Source organism: Natator depressus, chromosome 18, assembly GCF_965152275.1.
Source record: "Natator depressus isolate rNatDep1 chromosome 18, rNatDep2.hap1, whole genome shotgun sequence".
NCBI classification, from domain to species: domain Eukaryota; kingdom Metazoa; phylum Chordata; order Testudines; family Cheloniidae; genus Natator; species Natator depressus.
Genome location: NC_134251.1, coordinates 20237862 through 20260712, shown reverse-complemented (window position 1 = coordinate 20260712; position 22851 = coordinate 20237862). Strand labels below are relative to the sequence as shown.

Here is a 22851-nt window from a genome sequence, read left to right as displayed (position 1 = left end):
GGGAGGGCGGCTGCGCCCTTCACAAAGATGGCGCCTGTTCTTTGTCTGTCTTCCCCCGCCTTGCCCCCCCGGCCCGCGACGGTCAGAACGCCCATCACAAAGATGGCGGCCGCTGCGTGCGTGGCGTAGTGTCGTGCGCACGGCGGCGGGCGACGTCCGAGCTCGTCCCGGAAGCGGCGCGGCGCGGCGCGGTGCCGGCTGGGGCGGGGAAGGCAGCTGGAGCTGGCGGCGCCCGGCCAGAGCCGCCCCCTCCTGGGCGTCTTATGAGGACCCGAAAGGTGAGGAGAGCCCGAGGCCGGAGCTGCTCTGGCCGGGCCAGTCACGCTCCCCTGGGGTGGGGGCTACACGGTCAAAGCGCCTCTCCCCCCCCCGAGCACCCCTCCTCTCTCCACCCCCCCTTTACCCTCCCACAGCCCCCCCCGTGCGCCCTTTACCCCCCCAGACTGCCCCCAACCAGCGCCCCCCCGTGCGCCCTTTACCTCAGAATGCCCCCAAATAGCGCCCCCCGTGCGCCCTTTACCCCCCAACTGCCCCACCCAGTGCCCCCCCGTGCGCCCTTTACCCCCTCCCGACTGCCCCCCACCACGCCCTTTACCCCCCCCAGACTGCCCCCAACCAGCGTCCCCCTGTGCTCCCTTTACCCCCCCCCAGACTGCCCCCAACCTGTACACCCCCCCCCACCGCGCCCTTTGCCCACCCATAGCGTCCCCACACCCTGCCCTGGTGGGAGCGGCTGTGGGGGGGTGCTGGACAGAGGTTAAAACCGTCTTGTTCCTGTCCCGATCTCTCTTGCTAACCCTAACCACTTCCAAGTTCGGGTGCGGACTTCTCCCAGGTGATAAGGAGGCGAACCTCCTGCCTTACCTAAATGGAGAGAGGATTCTGCCTCAGCGGTCTGCCCTGCGTTCCTGTGGGATCTGTGTCAGATCGTTTGGGTGCACACCATGATCTTTCGGAGAGTCCTTGTTGCTCGAATGGATGCTTCTACTGCTAAAGATTTAACAAAACCCCCACATCCCTTGTGCATTGTAAAATTGCATCTGGTTTAGCTTGCAGATGGAGTGCCATCTTCAGAACGGCAGAAGGCTGGAAACAACGCAGCAACCCAGTCTTCATCTCATCAAGAAGTTGATCTTTGCAAATCCACAAAAACAGTGTGTCTGGTAGGAAAAACCTGTGACTTTCACTTTCTGAAATGTTTTAAGAATGTTAAGTAACTTCATTTTGCACTGAGCTGTTCATTTTGGAATATGATATAGGGGATGTTTTGACTTTTAGTAAGGCCATGAAAATTATATGATGTGCAAAATGTTTTTAGTTACTTCACCCACTTTGTCTCTGTAATAGTATCTTTTATTGGACCAACTTCTGTTAGTGAGAAGGACTAGCTTTTGAGCCACACAGAGCTCTTCTTCAGGTCTGGGAAAGGTACCCTAGAGTGTCACAGCTAAATGCTAAGAAACCATTCAACAGAAATTGGTCCTATAAAAGAAAGTACCTCACCCACCTTGTCTCCCCAACATCCTGGGACTGACATGGCTACAGCTAAACTTTAGTTAATTTACACGTGATTATCCAGAGAGCAAGGGAGATGGAAATAAACATGCATAACATACATGCCTTGTATTAGCTATATAAATAAACATAGCGATGAACATTTAATATATTGACATATGGAACATTCATTTCTGCTTGTTAATATGGATGTGTCAGTAATGTGAGGTACGCCAGATCACATATAACTAATTCTGATTCCTCAGGTTGTTACTTCAGAATATCAGGGTGGCAGTGGCATGTGTTTTCTAAACATGCAACCAGTAGTGCGTACATGCAAATAAATGCACTGGCACCTTTTCCTTTTCACTCTAAAAACAAGGTTTTTTTGCATATTATGTCTATACTGAGGTTGAATTGTCCAAGTTTTGTATCATAAAACCTTGGAAATGGTTCTAAGGAACAACAGCATACTATAGAGGAACACACTGGAAGTGAAATCCTGTCTTCCTGTTGACTACTGTACTGGCAGTTAACCTGTTCTGTTAATAAAAAAAAAAAAAAAAAAAAAGTACTCTATAGTAATATGTAGTTTTATCTTGAGTTTATAAAGTGGTAATTTATTTTTCCTTAAACTTACAGTTTCATGGTTGATAATGGCAATAATGAATAGTTAAGGCATTTTCTGGTCAGTCAATGACTGGTGAGGTTAATGACTCCATTTCTTCAGCAAGTCACTAATTACTAAGAAATAATGTGTCCTCCCCAGCAATCATTATCCCTTACTTTCTGTCTAGCATTTTAACTTTAATATATGTGCAATGTGGCCTACTTATGGCTGCTGTGGGAACCACAGTTCTTCTGAGGTTTAAAATCTGTTTAAACACAGCAATGAGGGTTTTTTGCATCTAATTATAAACAGCTACAAAATGAGCCACCAGTGTGATCGATTTAGCTTGAGAATTGGTTAAAGAAAACTTTTTCAGATTCACTATATTTACATTATTTGATTATATGGCTATGCAAAAAAACACAATCAAGGGAACAAGTTTATACATTGTGGAGTCAGTTTTCTGGATTTGTTGTTCACAGCATAAAGTGCACTGTGGTAAACCATGTGTGTATGTACTGTCTTGTGAATTCCTATATAGCTATCTCATAAAATAAGGTGTATAAAGTTGTTCGTTCTGTTATGGTAATTATCAAGAAGAATATTGTGAAAAATATGATGGGTGATTATCCACATGCTACGTTAGTTCTGTGCTTTCCATGGGAAGAGGATTCCAAATGGTGATTGATCGTTTGTAATTTTGTGAAATGTAACTGCGTCAAATTTTAAACCCACTGTTTATCATAAAATCAACTTTACTTAAGCATATAGCTTTAGATCAAACGGCAGCCCCTTAAAGAACACCCAGTGTTCACTTCATTAAGCTGTTAAGCTCCATATCCAGCCTGCCACTAATGTTGTCTACTGAAGTTTGTTTGAACTAGATCTTAGATCTTCTTTCTTTGTGATAGGCTTCTTCACACAAAGCAACTGACAGACGCCCTTCAAAGAGGCTAAAATGTGAAAAAAACAGTCTAGTGAAACTGCAGTTACAAGAACTTGTATCTGGAAATGGAAGTGTTCGCCGTCTGAAAGAACCAACGGAAACGTCTGATGAGACTCAACTCTTGGGAGACTCGGTTGACCCCAATATGAAGCCTTTACAGAGTAAAATCAAAAGTGCACCAAAGATTAATGAAGAGAGAGAGGGGAATGATGATGATATTTCCATAAAACCATCTGCACTGAAGGGAAATAGCTGCCCACCAAAGAAAGAGGAAGGTGAAACTTTTCTGCAAAACCATATCCCAAATGTGGAAGAGGAGAGCAGCTGTGGAACTGCATTTTCAGATGAGTCTGGGCTGGAGACCGTGGATCTCCAGAAGAAACCAATACAATTGGATAATAGTGCTTTCTTAGATGAGGATAGTAACCAGCCAATGCCAGTAGATCGATTCTTTGGAAACATTGAGTTCATGCAGGTAAGAAGAATAAAACTCTGAAGTGTTTTTTTTGTTTGTTTTAATTCTGCTCTTATGAACTCCTTTCTAGCTTCTAGTCTATATGTCCAAAGAATGTTAGAGTGGTGCCAAAACTTCACGCAAATTTGACCAATATTGACAATCTGTTAGACAAACATAAAATCATAGAATATCAGGGTTGGAAGGGACCTCAGGAGGTCATCTAGTCCAACCCCTGCTCAAAGCATCCTGAGCTATTGGGTACAGCCGGCTGAAAATCTTTCAACTGAACAGTTTGATGTTTTTGTTTTTTTTAAAGGGGGCGGGGGGGCAGTTTAATCTAAATTGAAACATTTTGCAGGAACTTCTGATTTTGAAAGGAAAATGTCTAAATGTTTTTTCAGCTTTATCATTTTGTTTTGATAAGGTAAAATGTTTCATTTCAATAGGGTCAAATTTTTGACTTACTATATTTTAATAATATTAAATATAAGACCATCTTTCATATTCTAATATAACAACCAAAACTAAACATTTTTACCTAAGCAAAAGAATGTTTCTGAATCAGGATTTTTGAGAATTTTGCCACAGAACAGAAATTTTCCACCAGCTGAACTAATGGATTGAGTATGGGACAGGATTTTGAGTTCTATTCCCAGATCCACCACTGACACATTGTGATTTTGGACAAGACATAATCTTTTTCCCCAGCTGTTTAATGAGGAATAATACTTAACCATCATACAGGGGTAATGTGCGGATTTGTTTGTAGAGCACTTAGCCCAATTTTTCCCCCCCAAGTATTAAAAAAAAAAAGAAAGCAAGAACCACACACTAAGGCAGATGTTAAGAGCAAAAAATGAGCAGTTTGAGTAGGCTCACCTCAGACTGCTTCTGCTTTTACTTAAGATGTACGTGAACACAGTCAGCTGCAGTAGAGTATATGTTAATGTCTAGCATATACCAGTTGAGGAACCTGTATAAAGTAATGTGAAATGTCTGTATGGGAGGGCTGTTTAGTTGCTACAGCAGCTGGCTTTTGTTAATAAATTCTCTTTCTTAAAGGACCTCCCAGCAGCTGCAGTCACGTGCACCACAATGAGCAGGCGAGAATTTAGAAAGCTGCACTTCATTGCAAAGGAAGACGATGACGACGATGATGCACTTTAAGCACAGAATGCAAAAAACATAACTTTTATAGTTGTTAAATTGTCTCTTTTTCTATAAATCTGTTGTTATAATTAGTGTTCCTATTATAATTAGCTGCCCTACCCATCACATTTCACTGGCATGACATCTTTCTGCAAGTGCCTTTCCTAGAGAAACTGTCTGTTTCTCTAGGAATCCTAGACAAAACCCCGAAGCTGGGTGTGGAAGAGAGTGAGTGCCTTTACTAGTGAATGTGGAAGTATGAAGTCTGTAGGATTTAGAAGCCACAGCTACTGATTTACCAATTTAACAGAATTAAAGGACTTGTTGCTTTAATAAACTAAGCAATTTTACTTTATCTCTTTGTTGCGAAGAGGAACAGCTAACAAGAGCATTATGTAAATTTGAGCACATACAACACAGATAGGTCGCCGTGGGCTAACAGTGATCTTCTTAAAAAGAAGAAAAACCTTAAAAGCAAAATGTGACTAACACATGTTTGTGTTCTTCATAGGTGCCTAGTAAGTAAGCTGCTGGTACCCAATACCTAAGAGGGAGTCCATCCTGTATTTCTTATGTTTAGTGTTATACCATTTGTTTACTTCTGAAACTAATCAATTCAACTTACAAACCTTTAAATTGTGGTTCTGTTGGGAAAACTGGCCCTGTACAAATGTCAGTGTGTGTTCTGTTTTGTCTCTAGATGACCAGATGTGCTTATTTTACAAACAAGTATGAGAGCTTTACTCTCTGTTCAATGAACTCCACCTACCATCTGAGGTATAAGCTGGGTTTTTTCTTTCACATATATTACCAGCAGTAAAAATACTGCAGGATAAATATTGCCCTCATTTATACCTATGTAACCTTACTGTTTTCTTCAGTTGATTTACACAGCTCTTATTTATGGGAGCTCAATAAATCTGTTGATGCTCAAGAAGGAATAAAAACTAATCTCTGAGCTTTCTTCAACAGTTTATTACTAGATGAATGGGTGTTGGAAGTACAGAATAAGGTCGGTCTGCCTGATTTTCCCAGGTTGTAGTGGTTTTGGAAAATGAGCAGCTTCAAATGACTTCATGAAAACTGTTAGTTCATCTAACATTGGTAACACTTCACTGGCAGTGGTTATTAGGCAATAAGCTTCTAGATCTTTATTTTTGAAATGTTTAAGTACTTGCTCTCTCTATATTTCTAGAAAAGTAGGAAACATCTCAGCAGATGGCTTACATAAATATTCATTTCTACAGCTATTGCCTATTAAGCATCCACATAAAAGCTGAATGAATTGTGTATGATATGTTCATTCACTTATTTTCACTTCTGATACGATATTGCTGTCAGCAATGTCTTACTGCTTTTCCTCTTTTCTAATATACAGGCATTCAACTTTTTTTTTAAATAGTGTAGTTACGATTTTTAACTAAATCTTGCTGTAATCCCTATAGCTTTTGTCCTTCAGGCTTTTGGGGATTTATTTGTGAACCACTGTCCCTCATAAGTGTCTATTCAGGCAGAATAACATTTATTTTGAATAGCATCTTGAAGGGTGATGTTAAATTATTTAGGGAACATACTGTATAGACCACATTATATTTGTCAGCAGGGCAAGAACAGGATCTTCATTTGTTATTACATCTCCAAAAATATCCTGGAGCGAATGTGTAGATTTCTTATTTACTGGTATTAAAACAGTTACAGATTACTATTCAATTGTTTTGATTGTATAAAGAAGTATATGTTTAAACATAAACAGGGACAGGTAACTATTGGGTCTGCCATAGCCCTGCTTTAAAAATGCACCCGCTCATTGTATAGCAGCAATGCTGAATGCTTATTTTCTGAGTTTGTTACTCACTTTTTTTTATGTAGTAAAACTTCCCCACTTTGAACAATAAGATGGTACTTTTTTACTAATAACCTAATGCTACTTGGAGTAGTGTTTGTGGTGGAAAAGAGAGAAGCAAGTACATGGAAAAAACAGACAGGCATGTTGTGACCAGTGTTTCACCAAATGTAAAAACACAACTCTGTGCCAAAAGACATTATTCTAGCCTGACCAATTTATACTTCACTCTATCAGAAGTGGGTCTTAGTTCATTTGATTTTGCACTAGTTGCTTGTACACACCTTGTCTCTCCTTTATACTTATGTATGAGGCGAAAGATGCCTGAAAGATCTTTATTAAACAAATATATAAAAATACATTGAAGTTTTACATTAACATAGTTCCTGAGAATTCAGTTGATTTCAGATGGCCTTTTTTAAAAAAAATCATTCACATTTTACTACATAATTAAGAGGTAGAGGGGAACACAGCTGATGAACAGACAATTATCAAAGATATTGAACATACAATACCTTTTCCTATAATATCCTTCATATGTAGTACTGCACAACACTGCAAGAAAAGTCAAGCAGCCAAGGAAGTTGGAAGATGTTGTTTTAAAAAAAAAAGAGGAATATGAACCAAGAAAAAAGACAGAATCTAGCACCACTGATAGTTTCTTTAGAAAATATGTATGTAAAATAATAGGTTAAAAATGGGAGTCATTAGAAGATTAGAGCAGAGATCACAGGGACACAGAACTGGGAGTAGCTCTGCCACTAACTGTGTGGTAGCCTTTGGTAAATCTAAGGCACACGGATTGTTTGCCCAGCTGTAAGCTCTGTAGAACAACTTAACTACCTCACAGAAAATGAGCTGGGGCCTCAGAAACCAACTGTATGAAAGGTGGAATGACATGTTTGAATGAGGTTTGATTGCAGCCACATCTATATTAGGGAATTTAGCAAGAAGAGATCAATCTATGATGTTCTTTCACTAAGAATTTCAGAAATATTATAAATGGTGTCCTTTCATATAGTTTAGAAAACCACAGCAAAAAGCCACCTTCAGGGAAGTCACTTTGAGACCTTCTGCATTCGCTTTCTTTTTCTGTATATTTTAGTTTTGTCACAGGTGAGATTATGGCTGGCTTTCTTATGGCAAGCAATATGCACTAGTTTTAAATTTTCCAGAGTAAATAGCAACTGATAGAAGTATTCCCAGGCCACTTCCCTTCCATCTTGTTCTTTGACAGCTTCTGCCAGTGTTGGTACAATAGTACGTTTCTTCTCTATTCTGCAATATAAAATGAAGGAAGCATTTCCCGTTATTGACCGTAACAAACTTCCTTTTAACAAACCATGTATGTATTCCCTAAAGGAAGGATGGGAGCTAACCTTTCAGTCATGTGTAAGATTTTTCTGCATTGATATTAGGATGTGTGTGGTGATGGTAGTTTTTTTTTAAATTCTAAAGAAAGGAGCTTAGCATGAGTAATGTGGACCCTAGAATCCTACGTAATTTCTAATTACATAACACCTGAAACAGCTTTGGGCAGGGGCAGAAATGAAAGACTAGTCACCTGAGGAGCCTAGTGGGGGATGTTTTTAATACACAGAGAAGTTAGGGGTAAGGGAAGAGCAGCTAACAGTGAATGTACTAGAATGTAGTATGTATTGTAGATTTCTGTCTTGCCACCCATTTCTGCAATATCTGAGTACCTTCCATCTCAGTGGATTTAGGAGAAAATGAGCAGACCAACCATCAGACTTCCCCATAAGATGAAAACAAACTGGGTTGGTATCTTGTTTAATGCTGAAGGTGGACAGTGTGTAACAGGTATGTTTGGTTTAATGTTTTATACGTACATATGATCGAGATTCCACGTACTGAAGAGGATTCTGCTCTCCCTGTTACTGTAGGGATTGATGGAATGTTTACACAGGCAGTAATCCCTGTCAAAAGGACCCTGTAAAAAGATAAAGGCAGTGGGATAGTATCCACCCAGCAACATGTATTCAACTTGCTGCATAGGAAAAGATATGGGAAGAATCAAGGCCATCCACTGACAAAGGCCGCCTTTGGAAACACAGGATAAAATTTTAATAGTTCTTCCCTGCACAAATAAGCAATCAATATCAGTAAGCTAACTTATGCTTGTATTTAATTGGGTATCTAAGTAGTTATCTCTTTCCTCAAATTCCATCACTGTAGAGCAGTGGTGGGCAACCTGCAGCCTATCAGGGTAATCCGCTGATGGGCTGCAAGACCGTGTTTACATTGACTGTCCTTAGGCACAGCCGCCCACAGCTCCCACTGACCACAATTTGCCGTTCCCGGCCAATAGGAGCTGTGGGAAGCAGCAGGCAGCATGTCCCTGTAGCCCGCGCCGCTTCCCACAGCTTTCATTGGCTGAGAACAGTGAACCGTGACCACTGGGAGCCATGGGGGGCCGTGCCTAAGGACGGTCAATGTAAACACTGTCTTGCGGCCCACCAGCGGATTACCCTGATGGGCTGCAGGTTGCCCACTACTGTTGTACAGCATGCCAGCACTTGCTGCAGCAGAGAACTCTGGCTAAGAAATGACTGTGAAATGTGTGCCTATGTAAGAGGTGAATGGGAGGCAGCTCTTAGCATGGTGGAACTTTTAACAATGATTGGAAAGCTAGTACTGAAGCCCCTGATACCGCTGCTGTTTTACAACAATTTGTAGATCAGTGGTTCAGGAGAGCAGATGTGAAATCCAATTTTTAGCTTATAAAGGGCAAGAAACAAGTCCTCTTTTAAAGCTGGGTGATTGTTTACACAACCATTGGCACCATGTCCTGCTGAAAGCCTAACTGAAATAGCCTAAATCAGACATTTTACTTAAATAAAATACAGAATCCTGGAAAGCCCTGCCTCCCCTAGTAAGGCTTGAATTTGCTCAGCAGTATGACAATCAGCAAAGGGACACTGTCAACTTAAAAATGTTGTAAATCAGTTAGTTATTGTTAGGATATAGATATTCAGGCCTGTCTGTAAAGGCCTGTACTCTAAGAATTTAGGTGTATTCTTATCACTTGGCTAGTTCTAGAAGTATAAAAGAAAGAATCAAAATCACTGTCTGCTGGTGTAAGGGCCTTCTCTTGCTGTGACAGTTTGAGGCCCTGTTCTTAGGCTAAGGCCTTTGGCTAAGCAGCAGAGGCAGCCATAAGCTGGGAAGCGACCGGTCACATCCTCACATTCCAAACTAGTCACATTGAAAGAAGGTGCTATTGGGCTGTTAGGAATACAATCCTGTCCTGATAATGCCTATCACCTCCAGAGAAAGGGAAGTGCCTAGAAAATGTAAAAGGAAACAGCATCCTGTCTGGCAAGAACTCACTTATCAATACTGGGATGTGAAATCCTCACTTCTGTATTGTTTTGTCATTATAGTTCCCACTTTGCTATTGTTTGTCTGTATAATCTCTGTCTGGTTCTGTGATTGTTCCTGTCTGCTGTATAATTAATTTTGCTGGGTGTAAACTAATTAAGGTGGTGGGATATAATTGGTTACATAATCATGTTACAATATGTTAGGATTGGTTAGTTAAATTTCAGGAAAATGATTGGTTAAGGTATAGCTAAGCAGAACTGAAGTTTTACTATATAATCTGTAGTCAATGAGGAAGTGGGGGGGCCTTGGTGGGAGGGGGTGGGTGTGTGTAAAGGGGGAAATGGGAACAGGGAATGAGGGTAAGGAAATTGGAACCATGTTTTGCTAAAGGGGGAAATGGGAACAGGGAATGGGAGTAAGGAAACTGGAATCCTGTTTGGTTAAAGGGAGAAATGGGAACAGGGACACAGGTGTAAGGCTCTGTGGTGTCAGAGTTGGGAAGGAGGATACTAAGGAAGGAAACTGGAATCATGCTTGCTGGAAGTTCACCCCAATAAATATCGAATTGTTTGCACCTTTGGACTTCGGGTATTGTTGCTCTCTGTTCATGCGAGAAGAACCAGGGAAGTAAGTGGGTGAAGGAATAAGCCCCCTAACAGTTATGTTACCCACACCCTTGATTAATAAAAGAGGTAATATGCCACACTTTGCTTCTCAAAAGTTGGATGCTCAAAGTAATTAGTCAGTTTCACTCTCAGTGCTGCAATGTTTAAAATATCACTCCAAAAAACAAAACAAAACACTTGTTGGTCTTAAGTCTTGTTTAAATTTAGTAAAAACACCAAAGAATTTTATCTGAGAACAAATTATGCTGGCAGCGTCCTTCAGTCACTGTAGGTAGGTAAATTATTTCTCTTCAGTTTAATTGTTTGCAGTGCCCAGAGGCTTATTCTGCCTTTAAATGCATAACTCCCATTACAATTTATTTTCATAAGCATAGCACATAAAATATACCTTACACACACTTATTTGTCTTCGAAATAGTTTCTTACTTGACAGGAGAACCATCCCTCAGTAGTGCAGAGGCGGACCGCCGCCTCCTCTCTTCTGTCAAAGTAACAGCCATTATATTTAACAGACTTCAGTTTATCCAACATAAAGTCAGTTATTCTTTTATATTCTGCTTGCGCTGCTGGATGAACAGCTGAAGTATAACTGCTAACCTTTAAGAAAATAAAAAGCACTATGTCATTCCTAGCTCAGACAGTGCCTACTGCACCCTGAATCTACTTAATAAATCCAATAGATTTAAATGTAAAACTAGTTCCATGGCTGTTTATGGAAAAAAATTCAGCTATTCAGGTCTAATGTAAAGATTTATTTTTAATAGCAGCTTGAAACCAAGCTACATTCAAAACAGCAATTTTTACCTCTTTCATATAACTTCGTATTCTGCTTTCACAACTGTATCTCATATAACTTGATTTATTCTTAAAGCGAGACTCCATACCTAAAAGACATAAATATTTTATGACTTGTATAAAAAATCTCAAGCTGTTGTTTTACTTGGCTGGATCTCTAGCTCCTTTTCTTTATGAAAATGGAGTGAGTATGATTGTTTATTTGCTTCGCTTCCCTGTTCATAGTGTAAGCACTCTGGATACCAAGAATGCCTTACTATTTTGGCTTTACATAGGGCTCAGTACATTGTTTGCACTTAATAAATCATATACCAATCATTGCTCTTAACGGTACTCCTTGATGGCCCATACCTGGAATACGATGTTTAGTTCCAGGCACTTCTGTATCAGAAAGATGACAAACTGAAGGGTATTTAGAAAGGAACATCACAATGATTAGGGTACCAGATGGATGGGTTTAAAAGGAGATATTAAAAGAGCCAAATAGATATAGCTTAACTGAGTGACATCTAAAGGGAACAGATATCTAAACAAAGAGGAATATACATCAAAAACATCTAAATACTAAAGAGTTTCCCAGAGACTGTATATGTAGAAGAAATGGGAGGCAAGTAAGAGGAATATCTGACAGATCTACTGAACTGTACAATAATGTTCCTAGGCAAATGGCAGGATCCTCTTCACTTGGGTCATTTTAGAATTAGATTTGATAAAGCATAGAGGAGTTGAAGACCTAGACCATGTGTTGTGATCAAATCACAGAAATTAAAGATGGAAATGGTTTTAAACTATCTATCACTCTGCTGAGAGATTTAACTGCTATACTGATACAGAACTTACCTTCAAACCACTTTCTGTCTTCCTCTCTGCTTTCCGCCAAAATGTTTTCACTTAGGTTTTGAATGAGATCCACTAGAAGCTTCTGTCTCTTGGGAGCCTGCTCACCTGATAGCAGCTTTTGTGCAGCCTCAACAATGTCATCTTTTTGTGCGTAAAATGTATTTAGGAAGTGATCTATGTCACTGACAACTGTAGTTTTAAATGAAGAAAAAAAACAAACTAGTGCTAGGAAAACTTATGTAGTCTGAACTGTGCTTTCAGCTGGGGTTTTGGTGTGTTCCATAAAAAGTTTCTCTGGGACTGAATAAAAAACATTTTAAAAGAGTATTATGCTACTTGCCAACATTTATATCTTAATTAAAAGTAAATCCAAACCCGCAGTATTGACTTTCTAGTGTTTCATCAGAAATGTGGGAGCAAAGGGTTTCCCTTCAGGCCAACTTCCCATCACCTTATTCATGATGAACAGCACCTTGCTCAGAGTAGCCCCATTGACTTCAACATGACTACTTGGGGAGTAAGATTCCACTCAGAGTGAGTAAAGGCATCTTTACTTTTATTCTGTGCCTGTTCAAAAACCTACCAGGCTTTTCTCCACCCACGTGACCAACTCTGAAAAATGAGGGAAATTTCTTCCAGTTTACTTTTACCTTAGTAATATAGGTTTCAGAGTAGCAGCCGTGTTAGTCTGTATTCGCAAAAAGAAAAGGAGTACTTGTGGCACCTTCGAGACTAACAAATTTATCTGAGCATAAGCTTTCGTGAGCTGTAGCTGTAGCTCACGAAAGCTTATGCTCAAATAAATTTGTTAGTCTCGAAGGTGCCACAAGTACTCCTTTTCTTTTTTCTTAGTAATATAGTAACACATCACTAAAAAGTGGGCGGCCCATTGCACACATTTTTAAAATAAGGGCGTGAACAAAAACCCAATGATAATGCATTCACATGTATTTTTAAGATGACAAATGTAGATTAGCTTTAGTTTTAGTAGTTCAGACTAGTAAACGCATAGTAGAATGTTGTAATGAAGTTTTAGTATGGTATCATACTCCTTTTTGCAGATTGGTAAACTGAGGCACAAGGAGGCCTTTACAAGGTCACCTTGAGCAACAGTTGCGAAGATGGAGATAAAATCCCAAGTTCCAACTCCTTCCCTTTTGGGGTTTCGAAATGTGAAGCTGTTTAAGCTGCAAGATAAACGGATAAATTTTTCCCACTTACAACCCTGCCAGGTCTCCCCTGGGGCTAGTAGTACAAGGTCTGTATTATCTGGAATGCTGTGGAAGTAACCTTCAGTCAGTTCTGTCCCATCCTCATACAAACAGAGCCGGCAGTCGGGAAAAGGAAGCTGTTCACAAAAAGAAAACACACACGGACACACAGTTGCATTTTAATGAAGGTACTCTGCAAATGGACCCACAGAAAGCTTTACAAGTGAAATCTGTTAAAATAAATAATGTCACATCAGCGAAGGTGCAAAAAGACAGATTCCTGGAGCACCGAGAGGTGCCTCTGCCAGAGCCGGGGTCTGCTCCAGAGCCGCCCTCCCTGGACTCTGGGACGGGCTGAAGGTGCAGTGGCCCCATGATCGTCCGCTCCCGAAAAGCGGAGTAGTGGGGGGGGGGTATCCGGGAAGACAGCCCCCCTGCTTTGAGGGCGATGCGCCCCTTACTCCCCACGCTCGGACGCGCCTGTCTGCCGGGGGCGCTCGGGTGCCCCAGCTCTGGGGCACCCACCAACGCCCCGAGATGCCCGGCGCGGGCGGGCCCCCGCCGCTCTACTGCCCCTGGGAGGAGGCTGTACTGACAGCGCCTTGGGCCCCGCCCCAGGCGAGCGACGGCGCGACGCCAGCCCGAGCTCCCCGCACCGGCCCCGGCCGAGCCCTGGGGCTGCCTGCAGCCGGGCTCGCCGGGGCTCGCCTAGGCCCCCGGGGCGGCGGGCTCAGGCAGCACCTGCAGCAGCTTGCCCGCCTTGCGCAGCAGCTCCGGCAGGCTCCGCCCCGCCACCCCGTACTTCTGGGGGCCGCGCAGGCTGCGGATCTTGAAGGCCTTGGGCCGCGGGGCCATGGCCCAGCCGAGAGCGGGGCCCGAGCCTCTGGCATCAGCCGCTCCCGGGCCCTAGCGCCGGTCGGGTCAGTTTGCGCATGCTCACAGCTCCGGACGCCATGAGAGTTACCGAGGCGGGGAAGCAGTCTGCCCTCCCACGCCCCATCGCCAGCTCGGCTGGCGCATGCGCAGATGTGGCGCGGCCGCGCGGTAGGATGTTGCGCATGCGCAGGGGGCGTGTACTAGGCCGGTTGCCATGAGAGCGGTGGCCCTGGCGATGGCGCCGGAGTGAGGTAGGTTGAGGGCGAGGGCTGCCGGGAAGGGGGGTCGTTGCCCCGCTCGGGGTCCTGTCATGCCCGGGGTGAGCGGTAACGGGTGTCCTTGCCCGCCCCCATAGGCCCTGCGACTCACCGTTCCTAGGGGGACGCCAGACCCGGCCGGCCTGGGCAGGGCCGTCCCGTCCCTCCTCCCCCACAGCACCCCGGGCTCGGGCCCCCGGGCGAGCCCTTGGCGCTTCCCTGCCGGCCTCGCGTTGCTGGGCGGGAGGCGCCGCCGCACGCTGCATTTGTCCCCCCCCGCCGGAGTCTTTGTCGAGTTTTACGACCCCCCCCCAGGGCTTAGGGCCTGGCCCCCCGACCCTTCCCCTTTGACCGCCCTGGAGACAGAGCCTGGCTTTTACCGGGGATGAGCCCCCCCACCCCCCCGCTCCCGTTTCTGTGTTCAGCCCCTCTGTGCAGGCGTCTCAGCAAGCTCCCCCCGCCCCCCAATTGGGCCGGGGAGAGCGGCCCTCCGAGTTTCACACAGGAGGTGTGCAAGCTCCCAGGTGGAGCTCTTCACCACAGCACAGGGTTCGTGTGAGACTGTGCAAAGGAGAGTCAGGCAGGGCAGGGAGTCAGGATTTTGTTTACAAACAGAGGCCGGTTTCAGAGTAGCAGCCCTGTTAGTCTGTATCCGAAAAAGAACAGGAGGATTTATGGCACCTTAGAGATTAACCGATTTATTAGAGCATAAGCTTCCGTGGGCTACAGCCCACTTCATTGAATGCATAGAATGGAACATATAGTAAGAAGATATGTATACATACAGAGGACATGAAACAAGGGATGTTACCATACACACTATAAGGAGAGTGATCAGATAAGGTGAGCTATTACCAGGAGGAGAGGGGGGAAAAAAACCTTTTGTAGTGATAATCAAGATGGGCCATTTCCAGCAGTTGACAAGAAAGTGTGAGGAACAGTAGGGGGAAAAACAAACATGGGGAAATAGTTTTACTTTGTGTAATGACCCATCCACTCCCAGTCTTTATTCAAGGCTAAGTAAATGGTGTCCAGTTTGCAAATTAATTCCAAGTCAGCAGTATCTCGTTGGAGTCTGTTTTTGAAGTTTTTTTGTTGTAATATTGTGACTTTTTTTAGGTCTGTAATCGAGTGACCAAAGAGATTGAAGTGTTCTCCAACTGGTTTTTGAATGTTATAATTCTTGAGGTCTGATTTGTGTCCATTTATTCTTTTACGTAGGGACTGTCCGGTTTGGCCAATGTACATGGCAGAGGGCCATTGCTGGCACATATCACATTGGTAGATGTGCAGGTGAATGAACTTCTGATAGTGTGGCTGATATGATTAGGCCCTATGATGGTGTCCCCTGAATAGATATGTGGACACAGTTGGCAGCGGGCTTTGTTGCAAGGATAGGTTCCTGGGTTAGTGGTTTTGTTGTGTGGTGTATGGTTGCTGGTGAGTATTTGCTTCAGGTTGGGGGGCTGTCTGTAAGCAAGGACTGGCCTGTCTCCCAAGATCTGTGAGAGTGATGGGTCGTCCTTCAGGATAGGTTGTAGATCCTTGATGATGCACTGGAGAGGTTCTAGTTGGGGGCTGAAGGTGATGGCTAGTGGCGTTCTGTTACTTTCTTTGTTGGGCCTGTCATGTAGTAGGTGATTTCTGGATACTCTTCTGGCTCTGTCAATCTGTTTCTTCACTTCAGCAGGTGGGTATTGTAGTTGTAAGAATGCTTGATAGAGATCTTGTAGGTGTTTGTCTCTGTCTGAGGGGTTGGAGCAAATGCGGTTGTATTGTAGAGCTTGGCTGTAGACAATGGATCGTGTGGTGTGGTCTGGATGAAGGGTGGAGGCATGTAGGTAAGTATAGCGGTGAGTAGGTTTCCGGTATAGGGTGGTGTTTGTGACCATTGCTTATTAGCACTGTAGTGTCCGGGAAGTGGCTCTCTTGTGTGGACTGGTCCAGGCTGAGGTTGATGGTGGGATGGAAATTGTTGAAATCAAGGTGGAATTCCTCAAGGACTTCTTTCCCATGGGTCCAGATGATGAATGTAGCGCAGAGTAGGGGCATTAGGGGATGAGAGCTGAGGAAGCGTTGTTCTAAGTCTGCCATAAAAATGTTGGCATACTGTGGGGCCATGCGGGTACCCATAGCAGTGCCGCTGATTTGAAGGTATACATTGTCCCCAAATGTGAAATAGTTATGGGTGAGGACAAAGTCACAAAGTTCAGCCACCGGGTTTGTCATGACATTATCAGGGATACTGTTCCTGACGGCTTGTAGTCCATCTTTGTGTGGAGTGTTGGTGTAGAGGGCTTCTACATCCAGAGTGGTTAGGATGGTGTTTTCAAGAAGATCACCAATGGATTGTAGTTTCCTCAGGAAGTCAGTGGTGTCTCGAAGATAGCTAGGAGTGCTGGTAGCATAGGGCCTGAGGAGGGAGTCTACATAGCCAGAAAATCCTGCTGTCAGGGTGCCAATGCCTGAGATGATGGGGCATCCAGGATTTCTAGGTTTATGGATCTTGGGTAGCAGATAGAATATCCCTGCTCGGGGTTCTAGGGGTGTGTCTGTGAGGATTTGCTCTTGTGCTTTTTCAGGGAGTTGGCTGGTGATTAAATTAAAGATATGGAAGTTTAGCCTGTAAAAGAGGAATACGTCCCTGGAGAGGGGGGAGGGGTTGTGTTAGAAAGAACAGGGGATTTAGAAAAAATACAGCGAAGCACTGAGCCAAGGTTACATGCAGAAAAGGGGGAGATTTGGGGGTGTAGGTGGAAAGAAGGGGTCAGACCCAGGGCAGGGCTAGCTGTGTATAGAGAGCTTCCCACTCTACCCGTGGTACTTACGTGGCCCCATCACCGCAGTATCTGAGGCTGCGTCTCACAACGTTTAACCTATTTCTCCTCCCAGCCCCTCGGTGAGGTAGAGCAATGCTGTTATCCCCATTGTACAGGTGGAGCACTGAGGCACACAGAGACTAAAGGCCAGATTTTCAAAGGTATTTAGGCACCTAGTGAGGTTTTTCAAATGCACTTAGAAGATTTGGTGCTTTGTAAACCCCACTAGATATCTAACTGCATCTTTGGGTGCCTAAACACCTTTGAAATTCTGTCCTTAAAGCATTGGCCTGGGGTGGGGTCAGACAGGAAGTCCATGGGGGGAGTAGAACCCAGGTCTCTCAGGGCTAGCTCCCTATCCAGTGAACCATCCTCTCTCTCTGCTGCATGCTGCAAAAAAGAGGACTCTGATAGATGGGAGCAAAACCAAGGCGGCCAGTTCTGTTAGACTCCAGCAAATGGTCCCAGGATGGATGTCATGGTTGACAGCATGAAAAGCAGCGCAGAGGTTAGGAAGGATGGAGAATGAGAGTCAGATGAGAGGAGATCACTTAACTCCCAAGGGGTGGCAGGTTCTGCCCCATGCTGGGTTGTAGAGCAATGGCTGCTGTGCAGTTTTACATTTTAACTGAAAACCATTTTGTTCAGTCATTTTTTGTTCTGAATTTGAGAAAAGGAAGGAACGAGAAAGTGTCATATAAGTATCAGATGTGTTTATGCCTCAAATTCTTAGGGTTTCAGCTGTATTCAGGCCAATTCCAGAACAAAGAACAGAAACTGCATCCACAGAGTCCATAAAGTCAATGATTGTCATGATTTGCATTATTCACTGGGCACCATCTGTGTGCTCGGCACACTTCAGAATATTCCAGAAAATCCGGTCCCTGAGCCAATGCATATAAAATGTGTAAATCTGGATAAGATGGCTCAGATATTTAAGTATGAGGTTGTACAGTTATTGACCACACGTTTTCACGTGTTCACTGTGATGTTTATAGCTCTGAGTGGAGGCACTTATGGCAATAGAAGTTTTACTGGATTAAGGACTAGAAGATTTGACCTTCCAACTTTCTTTCTAAAGGAAGAGCTGCCCAGAGCTCCTGTGCCTGTTTATTTTCCTTTCCTGCCTGCAGTTGCCCTGATTTACCTCAGAAGTCTGTTTTTTTTCTCAACTTTAAAATATAGAATTTTCTTGGTGTTTGGTTTTAAATATTCTCCTGTGAGAACTGCAACACAATTGCTGTAGTGTTGTGTTTAAGAGCCTTCTGAAAAGTAACTAGCTTTTAAACAGAAGTAAGCAGTGTTGCCAACTCTTATTATTTTTGTCATGCGTCTTATGATGATTGTTTTCCTTAAAGCTTCAGCTCCTGGAGTCAAGTGGCTATGTGATTATTTTAGCCTTCGTTCTTAAAGAAAAATGAAGTTTTTAGTCCTCATGGCTGTGGAGAAAGCGTCAAAATGTGACCCCAGGGCACCCTAACGTCTCAAAAAGCAGAAGGCAAATAAAAAGAACCCCAAATCTGTTATTTTGACATAATCTCATGATTTTAAAGCCAATCTCATGATTTTTGGGGAGCCAGATTCATCATTTTTGAACATTTGGGATTGGCAATACTGTGAAAGTGTCAGCTTCACTCCTGTTTAAGATTAGTTTCTAGTCTATTATTTATCATGAGATAACACCTCTAGAGCCCCAGGCAGGTGCAGTATAAACTCAAGGGGCCTTGCCCTAGTAGGATGTTTCCAAAATTAAATGATCTACTCCAATCTTGATGAACTGCAAAAAAGTGATAGAAAGTAATCTAGATATTTCTACAGTTGTTTCAATTGTTGTATTCAAGAGTTAGTAACAAAGGATATACATTAAAATTTTAAACCTAACCAGTGTTCCTTAAGTGATTTTGACGCAAGATGTGAGAACATCAGTATTAGAGCTGAGTGAGTAATATTTATTAAATCCTCTTTTTTATATATATATATAGGAATTAGATACAGTGCTCCTAATTTTGAAGTTATCTGCAGAAAACAAAAAAAAACCCTAAAGTTTTCAGGTGCCTAAGTAGCCCTTGGAATCACAGTTAAAGTTGCCCCCCACTTACCAAAATCTGAAATGGCACCCCTGTGCCCTGTCCCAGGGTCACTGAGAGTTGAGGGGGCTGGAGGAGTGCAGGCTCAGAGAATGTGAGAAATGGGAAAGTGCATGTGCTGTGTTAATACTTGCCACTGTTTGCTGTGCACAAAGCATGATGAGGTGGGCTAGAAGCTTAGCAAAACTGAATTTCCTCCCAAGAGAACCATTTTAACACGTGAAAGTGGACCACAGTAATGGGTGTACAGGGCAGCCCACAAGAGAATGTGTTCTGTGGTGTTAAAGCCTGCTCCAGTCACCAGTGCCAGCGGTCAGGTTGAACTCTATTTAATATTTTTTGTGGTAGGCTCACGGACTCCCAGGATTTTGCATGTATCTCATTTTAATCTGATCATGATACATTTTATTTACTTTGTCAGATGTTATAGACCATTTATGTTAGTTTTCAAAACAGAGTGCAACTCGTGACAAACCAGCTTGTGAGAGTTTAAAACGAGGTGATGAATTCTGAGGCAGATGCTGATGAAAACTGAAAGTGTTCTACTAGGAGGGAGCATTTCTTTTACAGAGTTCACGAACTTTACAGGAGAAGGGAGCTCGTCATCCCTTCCTGCCGCCTACGCTTTGTGTGAAACTACAATGTGCTCAGTTTTCAAAGATAACTTAATGCATTACTTCTTAGTTATTTTGTTGCCAATTAACCTGTTTGCAGACCACTCTAAGTGCGGGAATGATGGATATGTTTTACAGACATTCTAGGAAAGCAGGTGTTGCATGCTAGCTGTGTATCCTTTTCACTGTGAAATGAGTTCAGTTTTATAAGATCACTAACCAGGAGGCTGTTCTTTGATCAGAGAGATCCATGCACTTTTTTGTGCTTTTGCCCCATGAGCAACTGAGTTATGTGGAGTGTTGTGATATCAGAGGTATTTCGGTAAATCTACTTTTCTCACTTACCAGTTCCATTCATTACATAAGAACAGCCACACTGAGTCAGACCGATGGTCCATCAAGTCCAGTGTCCTGTCTTCTGACAGTGGCCGTTGCCAGATGCTTTAGAGGGAATGATCAGAATAGGGCAATTTATTGAGTGATCCATCCCTTGTTGTCCAGTCCCAACTTCCAGCAGTCAGAGTTTAGGGACATCCAAAGCATAGGGTTGCATTCCTAACCATCTTGGCTAATAGTACAAAGTTCCCTCTGAGTTTGGAAGTTTTTATTGGCTTTATTAAACAATGCTAAAACTAATACCTTTAATATTAATGAGGTTTGATAGGATTTAGATTAAGAATCTGATGTGCTAGTATTTTTATTCAAGAAAGTTCACATGAAAGTCAACAGTCATTTTGTCTGAGTAGAGACTGCCGGAGTGGGTTGTACTTATTTAGTTGTAGCTTTTATAAAATGGATTAACTTAATTTTAAAAAGTCATTGTTTTATCAGCTCAACTGTGCAGAATGCCACACAAAATTGGATTTGTAGTTATCAGTTCATCAGGACATGAAGATGGCTTCAGTGCAAAAGAACTGATGGTACATGCACCAACAGTCAATGGATGGAGATCACCAAGGTACTGTAAGTGAAAGAGTTATTTATATTAAGGATGCATTGAAGTGTCTCTAAAATATGAGATATAAGTAATTCACAGGGAAATAATTCTACCCTGGGTATCTGATTACATCAAAAAATAAGAAATCTAAGATAGAAAATCATGATTTTGCATAATTGCCTCTCATTCAAGATCACAAAGGGTTTGACAAAATCCAGCCCCAGTCCTGTGAACTGCTCCAGGCAGACTCTTGTGTCCACGTGAGACCCCATCAAAGTCAGCGCCCTGGTTCTGTCTGCCCAAAGCAGATTGCAGGGTGAGGGACCTCACTGGTTGTGAGAACTAGGGACCAAGTTCTTTAGTTGCCTTTCATCCCACACAGCTCTTGTCCCCCAAAACTCCAGAGTGTTCTTAAAAGGGATACCATTAACTTGAAACAAGTCAATTTAAAAAAAAAAAGTGATTTTGGGCACTACATCTGCCTCCAAGTCCTCCTGCCAATTTTTGTGGTTTTACAATCACTTGCCTTCTCTTATTTTTTTTAATGCTTTTCTCTCCACTTCTATTGTGTGACAGGCCCACAGCCCACACATCCAGCAGGGGGACCTGTCTATACATACTGCTGTTAAATAAACAAAGTAAATTGAAAAAAAAGCCCTCCCCCCCCAACCCACCCACACCAAAACTTGCTGTAGTGATGTTAGCAGGGCTGCACATTTTGGTGTGCCTGGGCAAGATCTGAAACCGAGGGCCCCCACCCTGCTAAAAAAGTTACCACTGAGGGAAGGTGGGGAATTGGAGAGTAAGCCCACACTACACTCAGCCCGCAGCAGGAGCTTGGCTCCTGTGTCACAGAGCTGGGCCTGGCTCCCTGGTCTGGGCTTTCCAACCTATTACATGGAGTTGCAGAGCTGTTGAGGTTTGGTCTGGCTGACCCTCTATTGTGAGTGGCACTATGACCCTGCATGCCAGGCAACAATGTCACTTGGTTTTAGGAGCCCTCTCAAACAAGGGACCTGGGCAAGCTGTCCCTCCTCCCCCCATCCTTCCCAGCATGGCTCTGAATGTTAGGGGCTACTTGTACCAATAAGAGAGAAACAATTTTTAGACAAAGTGTGATTCAAGTTGGCAATAACTCTTTAAGAAGATGACTATTGAAAATTTTCTTTACTTTCAGACTCTGCCAGTATCCGCAAGAAATCGTCCTTCAGATGGTGGAGAGATGTCGAGTTCGAAAGCTGCAATTACTCGCTCACCAGTATATGATTTCAAGCAAAATTGAGTTCTACATTAGTGAAAATCTGCCTGAGTACTTTGCACCATATCAGTCAGAGAGGTTTCGCAGACTGGGGTAAGTCAAAAGGTCATAAATGATAGTGTCACTTTAATCAGAAAGGTAAGATTTGGGAAGGGAGTGGTATGTTAGTCACTGGTAAAATGTTGATGTGATGTTAAGGAAATAGGGAAGGGAAATTCTGTCCCCCAGTTGCATCTGTGGAATGCTACGGTAATAAAGTTGAAGTAACTCGAATTGTATGGGTGCAACTGAGGACAACATTTTTCCCTGGACTTTCAGAACACACATGACAGCTGCATTCTTTTCTGTGTTTTTAATAAACATGGATATAGACATCTAACTAGACTTATTGACCAATATCTCTCAGTACACAAGCTGACATGTCATCTTTTTAAATATGCGTGTGGAGCAGGCACAGTTGTTGAAAGAAGAAAAATCTATAAAAAAACCCCAGTATGTATTAAGTCCTGTGTTGTTGTTTGTATTGTGGTAGCACTTAGAAGCCCCAGTTGAAAGCCTCACTGTGCTAGGTGCCATACAAAAACATGACAAAAATATGATCCATGTCCCAAAGACCTTATACTCTAAGTACATGATTTCAATTTTAATACCTTCAGATAGAAAAGTCCTTTTTATTGCAGTTTTAAA

At 43.0% G+C, this 22851-nt stretch overlaps 3 protein-coding genes and 1 long non-coding RNA gene across 8 annotated transcripts in view; 2 read left to right on the top strand and 2 right to left on the bottom strand.

Annotated features, from left to right (window-relative positions):
* Window positions 1-935, bottom strand: part of LOC142000827 (uncharacterized) — a 35565-nt gene extending 34630 nt beyond the window's left edge. The window contains exon 1 of one of the 2 annotated variants that reach the window (XR_012642328.1): window positions 865-935. This is a non-coding gene — a long non-coding RNA (uncharacterized LOC142000827). The remainder of the gene's footprint in view (window positions 1-864) is intronic. The other variant, XR_012642329.1, reaches the window with a different exon arrangement.
* Window positions 28-8651, top strand: C18H1orf174 (chromosome 18 C1orf174 homolog). Its single transcript, XM_074975434.1, is given in 6 exon segments — window positions 28-75; window positions 77-193; window positions 195-278; window positions 1050-1163; window positions 3016-3525; window positions 4570-8651. Coding segments are annotated over 6 exon segments (978 nt in total). The 3' UTR covers window positions 4675-8651.
* DFFB (DNA fragmentation factor subunit beta) lies at window positions 6804-14246 on the bottom strand. 2 transcript variants are annotated; one of them, XM_074975433.1, is made up of 7 exons: window positions 14058-14246; window positions 13396-13453; window positions 12106-12294; window positions 11275-11354; window positions 10897-11067; window positions 8350-8450; window positions 6804-7777 (listed from the first exon to the last, which is right to left on the bottom strand). In XM_074975433.1, exons 1-7 carry the CDS (start codon window positions 14169-14171, stop codon window positions 7558-7560), a joined length of 933 nt encoding a protein of 310 aa, XP_074831534.1. In that variant the 5' UTR covers window positions 14172-14246; the 3' UTR covers window positions 6804-7557. The 2 variants fall into 2 exon arrangements, with proteins under 2 accessions (XP_074831534.1, XP_074831533.1); XM_074975432.1 differs by having other exon boundaries at window positions 6805-7777; window positions 13327-13453; window positions 14058-14240.
* CEP104 (centrosomal protein 104) overlaps window positions 14116-22851 on the top strand; it is a 42371-nt gene continuing 33635 nt past the window's right edge. For all 3 annotated transcript variants that reach the window (XR_012642327.1, XM_074975431.1, XM_074975430.1), the window contains exons 1-3: window positions 14116-14443; window positions 20801-20927; window positions 22084-22257. Coding sequence is in view for 2 of the 3 variants with exons in the window: in XM_074975431.1 (XP_074831532.1) it covers window positions 20815-20927; window positions 22084-22257 (287 nt within the window). In the remaining variant the exon portion in view is untranslated. The remainder of the gene's footprint in view (window positions 14444-20800; window positions 20928-22083; window positions 22258-22851) is intronic.

What these genes read in the sequence shown, in the direction of transcription:
- DFFB (XM_074975432.1), bottom strand. Translation starts at nt 14,171, where the DNA reads ATGGCCCCGCGGCCCAAGGCCTTCAAGATCCGCAGCCTGCGCGGCCCC. An exon ending in AGACAGAAAGTGGTTTGAAG is followed by an intron (nt 11,355 to 12,105) that starts GTAAGTTCTGTA and finishes TATGTCTTTTAG; the next exon opens with GTATGGAGTCTCGCTTTAAG. An exon ending in TACGAAGTTATATGAAAGAG is followed by an intron (nt 11,068 to 11,274) that starts GTAAAAATTGCT and finishes ATTTTCTTAAAG; the next exon opens with GTTAGCAGTTATACTTCAGC.